The sequence below is a fragment of the Parasteatoda tepidariorum genome, chromosome 8 (assembly GCF_982258835.1).
Source record: "Parasteatoda tepidariorum strain Cologne lab strain chromosome 8, Ptep-v5.0, whole genome shotgun sequence".
In the NCBI taxonomy this organism is placed as follows: Eukaryota; Metazoa; Arthropoda; class Arachnida; order Araneae; family Theridiidae; genus Parasteatoda; species Parasteatoda tepidariorum.
In genome coordinates, this window is record NC_141762.1 from 56,549,472 (window position 1) to 56,562,611 (window position 13,140).

A 13,140-nucleotide genomic window follows, 5' to 3' on the forward strand; every position below is an offset into this window, starting at 1 on the left:
GACGTGAAAAATAAATAAAAGAAAAGCAAAAAAGTTGTATAGCTTCTTTTGTCGATGCTGCCGAGAAAAACAATGCTTGCAAAAAACCATCATTTCCAACAACAACGTGGGGGGCAATCTGAGGACAAAATTATAGATAACAGTGCAAATATTTCTGCTGGAATGCTGTGACATGTAGCAGAAAGCTATGATTTTTAGTTTTTTTTCCAGCCAGAACCTTTTCAGGAACTTTCAAACAAGTTTTGAAATTTGGCTGGAATAACATCGCACAAATATATTCTTCCCTATTTTTCGAAATAATCGGTTATTTTCGAGTCATCCATCTGTTATGTTTTATGGAAGTGGTTAACATGTAATATGAGAAACTAAATTTTGGATGAATTTTTTCTAACTTGTTTTTAAAAATTAAGGATATTATAAAGGCGATACTTATAAATGAAAAAAATTTTTTTTTTAAAATTTTAATTTCGTAACTTAAGCTAACATTTTTTAAAGTAATGCTTCAAAACAGGAATTTTTATTTACATTTCTGGCACGTAATCTTAATTTAATTATACTCAGTTCTTTTACAAATATTTAGTTCAAATTTGTCAAATGCATTAAACTAGCTTACATATAAAGCGTTATCACAATGCGCTGTTTTTTTAAAAATTTTTTTATAAAGGCAGGACATAATTTTCAAATTTCGATTCAAATTTTCAAATTCAAATTTGGAGAAATAAAATACTTCCGAGTTACCAACTTTCTCATTTTTGAAAGAAGGACATGTTTCTGAGTTACCAATTTTCTCATTTTTGAGCAATGGACATGTTTCTGAGTTACCATTTTTCTCATTTTTGAAAGAAGGACATGTTTCTGAGCTACAAATTTTCTCATTTTTGAACCATGGACATTTTTCTGAGTTACCAATTTTCTCATTTTTGAAAGAAGGACATGTTTCTGAGTTACCCATTCCCTCATTTTTGAGGGTGTTTTATGCCTAAACGGTCAAATCAACAGGATCCGGCATATCGAATATATATTTCAGAATCCAAAATATATAAATCTAATCAGAAAAATATCTACCTCTAAACACCTGTTATTTACTTCAAGATAAGTTTCCTGGAATTTAAGATTGTTACGAACTTTGTATAAATTGTATCAGTGAGTATCTGAACAATCCCAAAGAAGAAGTCCCAAAAGCAGCGACAATGTTGAAGAGAGACGCTGTTTTAGAAAATAACTTTGAAGATATCGGCTTCAAGAAAAGATACCGTAAGAAATCATATGAATAATTCAACAAACTTATCAACAGGTGGTGATGAAGCCGATGCAGGTCAGAAGGAGTAATCAAGAGAAGGTAGATCTAGATCTCAGAGAAAAGAGCTTTCCAAATGCAATGATGAGTCGAGGTGAAGGAGAGAATTGTTGAATAATGCAATACCACCAAGGACAGGATCTGATAACGGGAATAAAGTGGCAGTATTCATATTGATTGGGCTGGCTGGGATCATTCTGTTATCTTGTGCATTATTTGCATGTCCCAAGTGATTCACAAAAGAAAGAAGGCTAGAACTGCTTATAACGATACCAGTTGACATTGAATCCAACTTTAAATTTGAAGGAACCAAACAATAGCATACGTCATGGATTGCAGGAGAAAAACATTCTAATTGGGAAACAAAGGGGGAAAAAACCACCAGAAAAATATCAAAATAGTATAGAAATAAAAACGTGCAATTAAGAATCATTAAACATTTCATTAAAGTAGAGTTAGGATTCTATAAATGCAGTGAATCATTCCGCATCGGAAATGAAGGAAAATAATATTTTAGATTGTCGCTAGATGTTATAAATGTAAAGTTAATTTTAGATATTTTGTATTTTTTTTAAAATCAAATTGTGCTAACATTGAAAATCAGTTAAAAAACTAGAAAAATTAGATTAAGTACGAAAAAAAGTATCAGTCAGTGAGAGTTTCTTTAGTACCAATTGCTGAAAGTCACTGGATAAACGAAATATGAATACGTCATCTAAACTAAACCACCGACTTACTAAGACCAAGGCAATGTACTTACAGAACTGTAGTGATACCTCGTTAGGGTTTTAAAATATTACCATAATTGCATGTTGCATATAACGGTTAATTCTTGAACTAATTTTAAAACGTCAATTTATTTCATTGTACTCCCGGTACATTGTTTTATACACCTTCTTAATTTCAAGTGTCTAAGTCTTATAGTTTTTGTGTAACAAAACAAAATGTAAAGCACAATATAACTGCTATTACTATACAGTAATTAGCATCAAATGATAGTAATTTGGTTAAATAAAAATATCCGTTCCAATGCTAACCATATTTCCGGGTATTGGCTGCTAGATAGTTCTCAATCTTTGCGCTTACCCAATTTAGTAAACACTATAATGAATCAAACAGTATATTCTGATCTTAAAAATCGTTTAAAGCAGACGGCAGTGTTTGGTTCAAAACGTTTTTCATCTTTTCCATATTTTAAGAGTTAAAACGCTTTCACAAAATTAATTTAAAAAAAACAGTTAAAAGTATACTTATAAGACTTTTACTCTTATTTTGGAAATATTGATACTCAAAACATTGTTTTCAGAGTTTACAAGCAAAATGTTTTGAGTATGATTCAACCATAATTCACAAAAATAAATTTCAATACTACGAACCATCTTTGGCCCTATACTCGATAACGACAACTGGAGGAAAAGATATAATTTTGAAATATATAGGATCTTTGATGGCGATGATATCATTAAATCTATTAAATTAAGTAGAATGAGATGGGCCGGGCATGTAATGAGAATGAGCCCAGAACGAACAGCATTGAGAGTCTTTAATGCAACCCCCTCCAATAAAAGGCCAAGAGGAAGGCCCAAAAAGAGATGGAAGGACTGTGTAGATGAGGATTTTGCCATCCTAAAAGTAAAGAACTGGAAAACTATTGCTGGGAGAAGGGCAGAATGGGAAAAGCTTCTGAGGAAGGCCCAGGCTCACAAAGGGCTGTCGTGCCAATGCTGATGATGACTAAATAAATTGTCGAACCTGGAGAGCCAAGGCTGCACTAGATTGTAACCGTTTAAATATTGGCTTGCACGCAACCTCAATTAAATCTGACGCAACATTTCAACTGTAGAGGTACCAGAGGATGCGAATTATTTTGGAAAACGAAGGATGAACTTAACTGTTGTATATAAGATTGTCGTATATAAGACTATCTCAATATACAAGAATAAACAATCACAAAACAGTGTTTTTTTCTTCTTCTGGTAAGTAACGCCCTCTATGTACTCAACAATCGAAGCTGTCTGCTACGCTTAAGTCCATAATTCTGTCCTGTTAAACAATTTATGGAATTAGAAACATGTTGGTTTTTTGATTTAGACATATTCTTTTAAAATATTTAAACAATTTATCAGGTCCAACATTTTTTTTATGCAAAATATTTTTTGAATTTTAATTAAAGGCAAATTAATAAAATGTTTCTTCAACTGTCTCCTATTTTTAATGTTAATAAAATCGTCTTTTTGTATTTGCAAAAAATAATTTTGATCACTTAATTTACGCGATAAGACTTTATAATAAAGTTTTGACATTTGTATTTTAAAATATTTGAAAAATCCAAAATTTGTCTTCCATAAAACGTTTTTTAAGCTAGAACAATTCGATGAGTGTAGCTGGATATCTTCAACCGTTGTTTAGATAGAAGACTTCTTAATTTAGAGGAAAAACAGTGCTTGTGTAATCCTGGAATTTAAGATCCTGGAAAAGCCTGATGCGTTAAAGTTTAAGTTACTGATCTAGTTCAGCATTGGAAAAGAACAATGAAAAACTGACATTTTGAAAAAGTGCAGAATTTAGAGTTTAAAAATATGTTGAGGTCAACTGGACGTCTAATTAATTTCTGTTTACCGGGTCATTACCCTTTTTAATTAGAAAATATTAATTAGACACTGTTTTTAATTAGAGGTGTTTCATAAAAAGTTTTCTGCTGTAGATGACAAGTTCTTTAAAATGTCACATACACCCATTTCCTACTAAGCAATAGTTAACCTGTTAAAATAGAAATAATTTTCTTTTTGACGTTGATGTCATATGAGATTACGTTCTTTCCAGAATTTGTCAGAGATGTTCTTTCTGCGACAAGCTTACAAATGAGGCAAAGGATATGACACCTCATCCATATATTCTGATATAACATCCTTATTGCTTCCAGAAAAGTCAGTAAGAAAAATATGAGTTCTGACGATGAAAAAAAGGAAAGGAAAGGTCTTACCCTGAAGGACAATTCCAGATTCTCCCCTCCCCATATGTCCATCCCCTCATCGTACTTCCCGATCTTTTCGAAATAATCCTTATCGATTGAAAAAAGTCCACCAGCCATCGTTGGAGTCCTGGAAAAGAAATAAACGTGAAAGTGACAACGAAGCAAAAAATCTAAAAATAACACTCGCTAATTCTGAAGGTGAATCAATTTTTTTGATGGAAATACAGCTTAGTGTCTAGCTATAGACGCTGTAAAGAAGAAAAAGGAAAATATTTATTCGATTTCAAAAGATTTTTTTATTAAAAAAAACATTTCATTGAATGATTATTTTTTTTATTAATTAATTAATTAGCTTCTATAACTGTAGAACATAGCGAATGAACACAGTGTTCAGAAACATCCAAAAACTGTTTAAAAAACCCATCTTTATTAGAAACCATTTTATTTAACTCCTTGCACTATGCTGAAATTCGGAACAAGTTGTGCCCCACTTATGCACCAGAATGTTCGCGAAAAGAGCCGAAGGCAAGAGAGACAGACAGAGGATAAGAGATTAGGAGACAAGATATAAAATACCTATTCATATAAAAAAAGATAAGAGCCCAAACAGACGTTCTTGTTTAGCCCAAGATTAAGACCACGAGTACGGCTCGTGATATTCATGTTTGGCCCGAAATGTCGATTACGAGCCAGACTCTTGGTATTCACGTTTGACATGAAATTAAACAACGAGCCTGACTCATGATATTCAAGTTTGGCCTAAAAATTTCATCACAAGTCAGAGTCGTGAAAATAGTGCAAGGGGTTAAAGATTTCAAACAATCTAGTGTTTCTTTAAAATGTAGATTTCAGAGAGTTTTCGAAACTTGTTCATCCACAAATTTTACAGTTTATATCAGGGCTCGGAAAACCACCCGTCCTCGGCGGTCAAAAATTCTCCGCGGACAACGAATTTCTCGAATCCGACGTCCGCGTGGACGGCCATTTTCCCGCTAATGTTCGTGATACATTTTCAATTTTTATTATCTTACAAGAGTCTAGCTCCTCAATTCTAAAATGACCCTCTAATCTAGAAATACAGCAACATACTGCGTATGGTGGAATTGATGTTTTCTCTGTCTCGGAGTACTGCAGCGGTGAAAAGGGGTTTTTCAGTAATGAAGCGTTAAACGCAATTATGAACATCTACCTAAATGGGAAACCCCTTTCAGATTTCCGTGCAGAAACCTCTGTAAATCATTGGCTTGATTTTGGAACTGGCAAACGTCATATTTGATTAATTTAAAAAACGCATCGGATAAATTGACATTCCAGATAACTTGACCTTTATCATTTAAATTATTTCATAAAAGAAATACTCGGTTACTATTAGTAACCTAGTATTTCTTTTATTACTGTATAATGTAATCCTAGTATTTTTAATCCTAGTAACTACCAATTCATTGTGCAATTTAAATTAAATAAAATTTTGCAATAAATAAGAGAAAATTATATTTTTATTTAATTTTTAGAAGCTACGACGGGTTAGTTTCAAAGGAGGACGGGTAAAATTTCTGAGTTTTTTCGAGCCCTGGTTTATATGAATGCCATGTTTGAGCAATGTTCTTTAAAATGGAGCCAAATTTATAAGTTAAGGTATTTTCTCAATGTTGCTACAACTTTAATTTTAAATAGTCAGTCGCATCTAGATAATACCAAGTCTAAGATAGTCACTTATTGATCTCAGACATTCTATTGCTATTGTATTTGTGTTTTTATTTGTTTAATAAACTGATCAAGAGGGAACTACAGCGGAATTCGTTTGTAATGAAAGCGCAGGGATCGAGATTATTCATTCGTTAAATTGAGATATTTGCTGAACTAAAATTGGTCATAATTATCAAAAATAATATGCTACAAAGTGCCGTGTGAAAATAAAAAATTAACCACAGGGATTAACTTTTGATCTAATGTTCGAAAATTGATTTTGATTAATAAGTCGTATTTTTGAGATTCAATTTATCAGCAATTATTCGACCGATTTCGCTCAAATTTTGAATTTCGCCACGTAAAATTACATTCTTTAAAATTATGTGAAAAATTGTATCTATCAATAACTGAATCTAACAATTCAAAATTTTTTTGACTAATATTAAATAAAATAAAAAAATGATAAATATTTACTGAAAGTTACTTTTTGCATGGAATTATCTTTGGATAAACAAATTTTATAACTGTGTGCAAAATTTTTCAATTCGCCTAAAAAGTTAACGAGATATGGCCAAATACGCAAAAATAAACTTTGAGGGGTCCAAACCTTTGAACCGCTCTCCTGATCAAATAATTGGGATCCTATTTTAGGGTCCAAAGACCCGAATTTGTCGAAAAAAAGGTTTATTTATCAGAGAAAGTACGTTTTTATGTCCGATTTCGTAACTTAAAACATCATCTGCACTATTTTGTTAGCATATTTAAGGTCACTCTCTCCAATTGTTAAGATTGGGTTCTAGAACATGAAGTTCTAGATCAAAAGTTATTTAGGGTGGTCCGTTTATTTATTTTTTTCCACACTGTACACAAAAAGGAACTAGAAAATATTAAAAAGTAGTTTATTTATTTATGTTTTATTTACTCTAAGACAGCATTTGAGGTTTTTTTTTGCGATTGAACCCAGACTATTTTTTCCATTGTTTGGGATAAAACACGTATGGCACAAAAAAATATCACTAATACGTATAAATTCCAGAAAAGTTTGTAATTTTGGGTAAACTCCGTGTCTTAGAATGTGGATGTGAGTGATATAATTATTTCGTTCAAATTCTGTGTTTTTAATTCAGCTAGTTTGGGACATGCTCACAAGCACATGAGCAACATTATGCAGATCATCTATTCAATGGATCTTGTAGCAATGTCTTCTGTTAGTTTTTGCAATTGTTTGATTTATGACACAATCATAGAGGATTACATTGTTCTCCTTATTGTTTAGCCCTTCCAAAAAGAAATAAATTTCCCCAAATAAATAATTTTTTCCTGACAGTTTTAATTAATTTTTAAGAAGTTCAGGAAAAATTTCTTGATGAAAACGAGTTATGCTCGCAGTAACAAGGTCTTATCTACACTGAGTAAAAAGTATGATCAAAACTACCAGACAGTGGTAAAACTTATTGTTTAAAATTTATTGTGTTTCTGGCTCTATGGGAACACCAAAAAGTTCGGCAATTTTTACCGAAGCGCTTTGGTAATGATTTTCATAAAATTAACAATAAAATATAATTTTATAATATACGATAAAATTTGGTAAATGAGGTAAAGTTCGGTAATTTTATAATGATATCTTAGAGCATGGTATAAAAACCATTAATGTGGTTAAATTTAAGTTTTGTATTTTTCATTAAATGTCTGGAAATAGGAACTATAATTTTGAAAACCAGTATTTCCTGAATACCGTTATATTATGAACGGCTTACATTTTGGCTTAATTAAAAAAATTTTTTTTACCAGAAAAATTCTGGTAACATTACTGTACTGTGCAGTTGACACAGTACGGATCAGATTATCAGATTTCTTTCTCTGTGCAGACTTTTTAACATTGAATCAAACATTAAATTAAAAAATTTCTCGTTAAACCCGGAATCTCGTTATATCAGGGATCGTAGTAAGCGAGTTCGATTTAACTGCATCTGTTTTCATAAAGTGTACGTGTTAGAATGTAAACTAAATTATTAATGTATAATGCATAAGTTTTTTTCAGAATGATTTAACAATTTGCATGATTAATGAATTATGCCATTGCGTGACAACAAACTGCATGAATAACTTTAAAAAGTGGCGAAAAAAAATCTAGGCTGTAAAATAAGTTTGGTTAAAGTTTATGAACTGTCTCAAAAATGTGAAGACTTAATACACAGACCTGTTTTGCTTTTCTCTAAACTTGATTTCATACATCAAATCATGTTTATCTACTCTTCTCTTCTTTAAAAGAAATACAAAAATTTCAGGTACGTTTTTTATTTTTAGTTCCGAAACCTCTTTTTTAAAACTGGCTATTTACATTTCTTTAATAACTGTCACGTCACCGAATTTCAACAGTATGTTTACCAGACATTAATTTTAAAAAGCACAAAAAGATTAAATATTTTAATTTTTACTTTATGTATAATATCGAAATTTTTAAACGAAGCATACCGTTTATTGCTCAAATTTTTATTATCTTCAAATGTGAACGAACATATTAAAGCGAAAATGTCTGAAGTGTCTAAGCTATAAACGACAAAGAGACGCATTTATCACCTTGTGGTTTTAGCACAGTTTTAACTTTTAATATTTTGGATTTTAGAAAAAATATGAAACATATGTAATATTACGAAGCTAAATATTGATTCAATAAATATCTTCTGACTATCACAGCTTTCCTAAACAAATGAAAAAAAGGGAGAATAAAAAAATTTTTTTTTGGTAGTAGTAGTAGTGAAAAGGTGGAGTGATCATCTAGATTTTTTTTTAAATATTCCTCAGTTATTAAATATACCGTATCTCGATTTCCAGGATTTTGTATCTATATTTTAATTAATGCCGTGGTGATTAAAGTAAAATGCAAACAAATTTAGAAAAATAAAAAATAAATATTAAAGCAAAAAAGAAAAAAAATCTGCTAAACACTGGAAAATGTTTTCCATAAAAATCATAAGAGATATCAGCTATGAATGATCAAAATGCGTAATCTAAAATAAAGCAAGCGATATCAACTATGAATTATCAGAATGTTTTATCTAAAATAGCGTAAGAAATACCTAGCTATAACTAATCAAAATGCGTAATCTAAAATAGTGTAAGGTAAGAGATATCAACTATGAATAATTAGAATATGTAATTTAAAATTGGGCAAGCGATATCAGCTATGAATAATCAGAAAGCGTTATTTAAAATAGGGCAAGCGATATCAGCTATGAATAATCAGAATGCGTTATCTAAAATAGCATAAGAAATATCAGCTATAAATAATCAAAATGCGTAATTTAAAAGAGCGTAACAGATATCAGCTATAAATAATCAGAATCCGTAATTTAAAAGAGCGTAACAGATATCAGCTATAAATAATCAGAATCCGTAATCTAAAATAAATAGGAATAATAAAATTTGTACCTAACTTTATAATTTTGCTCTTTTACCCTTATAAGTAACAATGCGAGGAATTTAACTGACTTCTATAGTTTCAATTTAAATTTGGTCAAAAGTTTAGAAATCTGCAATTCCAAACTGAGTAAAAAAAGCTAAAAAAGTTTTTACCATAAAAATGCTTTAGCAAGAGAATTAAGCTAAGAATAGAAATACATTTGAATTCGTTATTTACTGTAACTCCAAGGATTTGTTTCAATACTCAAGAACGAAAATATACGTTTATGATGGTTCTAAAGGACTTCCTTGGAGGGAAACAATTTGTCTAAAAGAGAAATTCAATGCGTATCTTTAATAGTTAAATAATGAGGATTAGATGAACATTGTTTACTGAGCTGCTCGATTTTTACTTAACTCGCAATGTCGATGTATCGCAAATATTGAATCGGAGAATTGGACTGCTTTCAATTAAGTTGGGAATCTGCAAAATTGAAAAGCGAAAGAAGGAATACTACCATCTTCGAAATGCAACTAAGCCATTTAAATTCAGACTTATAAATGTTTACAAACAAAGTCTTTATGTTAAAAGAAGTTTGTAAATAAAATGTAGATTTCACTTAGGGTTATTGATTTGTTAAATAATTCAACATTAACTCAGTATTTGAAATTGCCTTGTTGTTTCGATTACACTGAGTTGGTAAAATTAAATACGATTCAGTAAGCTCTTTTACAGGAAGATGATTGAAATTTAAGTGTGTAACCATGATTTACAAGAAGTCCCTAAAATAATCTACGATATGAAAAATAAATTAAAGAAAACGAAAGCAGATTAAAAAAATTGTTTGTTATATTCTGCTCAGGAAACAAGCTTCCATTTCTTTAAATTTCAAAACCAGTTACCACATTTCTCAACAGATGCCGCTGAATGCACCACGTTGTTGCAGAGAATGGTGGTTAGTTTGAAAACATTGATTTATAGTTTTTACACTTAAGCAGCGTTATATTTTGAACTTTTTTTTCTTAACCAATTTTGAAACTAGACGAGAATAAATCCTTTAATTGCCCGAGCGAATTGCAGCAAAATATCTTTTTGTTTAAACAGTCGAGCATCTTTGGGAAAGGTAACAGAATGTAGTAAAAAAAGTCGAATTGGTTTGATTGTAGAAAATATTAGCACTACTCTTTTTACTTTTGTTTTAAAACGTTTAGCCCATTAGTACTCAAATTTTAATATTACGATAAAGTAAAAAATGGGCTTATGAAAAAAAAAGTTGTAGCACATTAGTACATATCATATGTTTAAATTGTTTGAATATTTCAATCAGTTACCCACAACTTTAGTTTTGAAAAGGCACTATTTTTAGAATTCAGCGTCAGATGTAAATGTATATTTTGGCAACACCATATTTGGCATATATACATTTTGGCAACATACATTTGGCATATATATATATTTTGGCAACACCATTGTTAGTGTTAGTTCATTTGTCTTAGTAATAAATTAAGTAGTGTTAAAAAATTAGTTATATGGTAAGTATTTATTTAGATGAACTTTATTTTCTGGTTATCTTCAATGATGATTTACGATGTGCTGAAACGATGTGATGTATTTATGTAGATTAATTTCGTATTTTTATAAATTAAAAAAAAGTAGTTATGAAATAATTAGATTTAATTTTTTATCCTTTTTAAAATGACTGTAAAAATTTTAAACATAGACGTTGCTATGGTGCCGCATACTGTCATACCAATTAGTGGTGACGGATCTAGGCTTTTTTGAGCAATTATTTGATACTTAAATTATGGCTCGAGAGGTGCGTGAGGAAGTAGTATAGCACACAGTAGAGCATTGGGACTTGTTTTCTATCTTATCTCATGACAGAGAGGGGAATTATTTTAATACTTCCTTTGCCTACTATGCGGAAATGTCCCTAACTCAACACGGTGATTAACACGGTGATCAACACGGTGACTCAACACGGTGTAAATCAACTTACGGTGATTTGTGTGATTTAATGGCTATCGGGCAGATTTTAAATTATAACTAAAATTCAATACATAAAGGACTTTGACAATATCGAATATATATTGAAAATAGTTAAAATAGAAATAAAAGTAATTCTGTGCGGGCTATAGCTATACGGTGAAAAAATTGGTTTAAAATATTGTTTAAATCTATTTGAAGCATTAGTAATGGAGAAGGGGTTAACACGTTGAATGCCATGGGGGTCACCGGCGACCGGCACTGAGTTTGTTCGTAGAGCCGCGGGTGTCACCGGCGAAGCCAAGGCTATTAGAAATTTTTAACAGTGCGTTCGTAATTCGAGTAAATTTTTAATTTTTTTAAAATATTATTATCGTTAGTAAAATGGTTTGAAGAAATTAATGCAATATAGAACACACAAAAATAGTTTTATTTATATACACAGAGATGCCAACTTGCTCCGGACAGCGAATAAATATTTTCAAGTGGTAGTTTATTAATTGTGATTCTTAGTTTAATAAATTCAATTTAGTAGATTTTTATCAGCCACTATTTCTAAACAATTCGTAGGCTTATATAATTCATCACTTTTTTCAGATCTGTCCTGCTAAACCTTTTAAAAAACTAGCAAAATCTGTAATATTTGCAAATTTAGTTTGTAGTTATTTACCGTTTGGCAAGGCGGGCAAGCCATGTAAAATTAGCGTGGCATTCAACGTGTTAAAAAATTCGAATATTTAAATACAGTTAGGATAAGAATTTGGCTTGATTACCATTAAAGTTTATATGCTATACAAAATAATTTTGAAAAGTGGTCGCCAAAGGCAGCTAATATTTATATAATATGGAAAGGAAAACAACCGTTAAATTCATAAAACATTGCAATTTTTTTCTTTCATGCAAAAAAAAAAAGATAAAAAAAAAACAAGAAGGAAATAGGTTAATTTAAACTAAATTAACCCCTTTTAAGTTAAATACTTTCAATCATTAAAAACAAAGTAGTGGTTTATAAATTATTTTACGTAGCGTCAAATTCAGACAACAACAACAACAAACAAAAAATTAATTTTCAGCTAAAACAAATAAATAACGAAAAAAGTACTCAGCGAGACAATAAGTTTCGTCGAGCGAAAAATGAGTATGACATGAAAAATACCTGAATAGAATTTTTAAAAAAGGGACGATGACGGTTAATTTTTATTTCTTCAGCACAGAGGCTAAAAATAGCAAATCCTATCTATTCTAAACGATGCGAAAAGAAGTGAAGGCGTAAGGGTTAATAAAACGGCACAAGCAAAATACTTTTTATTTTGTTATTCTTATTTTTTATTTTTACACTTTACACCATTCTGAAGTGGAAAATGACTTAATTATATGTTTTTCCTCTCCACACGGATGATCTTATTGCTCACAAACTTTGCGCGATACTTTTCGCATGATAATTTTAAGTAAATAAAAATGAGAAGTACAAATAATTACTCCGTATAATAGTTTTAAAAATTGTAATTTTTATTTTTTTTTCTCTCCATCTTTCTATTTTAGAGAAGATGGTATTAAGAACATGTCAAAGAACACCAGGCGTGAAATTAGTTTTGACGCAAATGGAGTTATTTTCGTAAGCGTGATAAGAAAAATAATGAAGAATTTGAGAAATAGTGAAGCTTGAACGATACTCCAATGGGGGATGCGTTCTGCTGTTTCATCAGGAGCACAAATTATAGTGCAAAAGAAAAACACGAAATTATAATTCCTTTCCAGACAAGAACGTCAATTTTTTAGTAAGAGACGAAA

At 30.6% G+C, this 13,140-nt stretch overlaps 1 protein-coding gene across 2 annotated transcripts in view; it reads right to left on the reverse strand.

Annotated features, from left to right (window-relative positions):
- Nucleotides 1–13,140, reverse strand: part of LOC107439155 (polypeptide N-acetylgalactosaminyltransferase 13) — a 326,736-nt gene that overhangs the window by 22,538 nt on the left and 291,058 nt on the right. For both annotated transcript variants that reach the window (XM_021148903.4, XM_071181345.2), the window contains one exon: nt 4,281–4,398. In XM_021148903.4, coding sequence (XP_021004562.2) covers nt 4,281–4,398 — 118 coding nt within the window. The remainder of the gene's footprint in view (nt 1–4,280; nt 4,399–13,140) is intronic.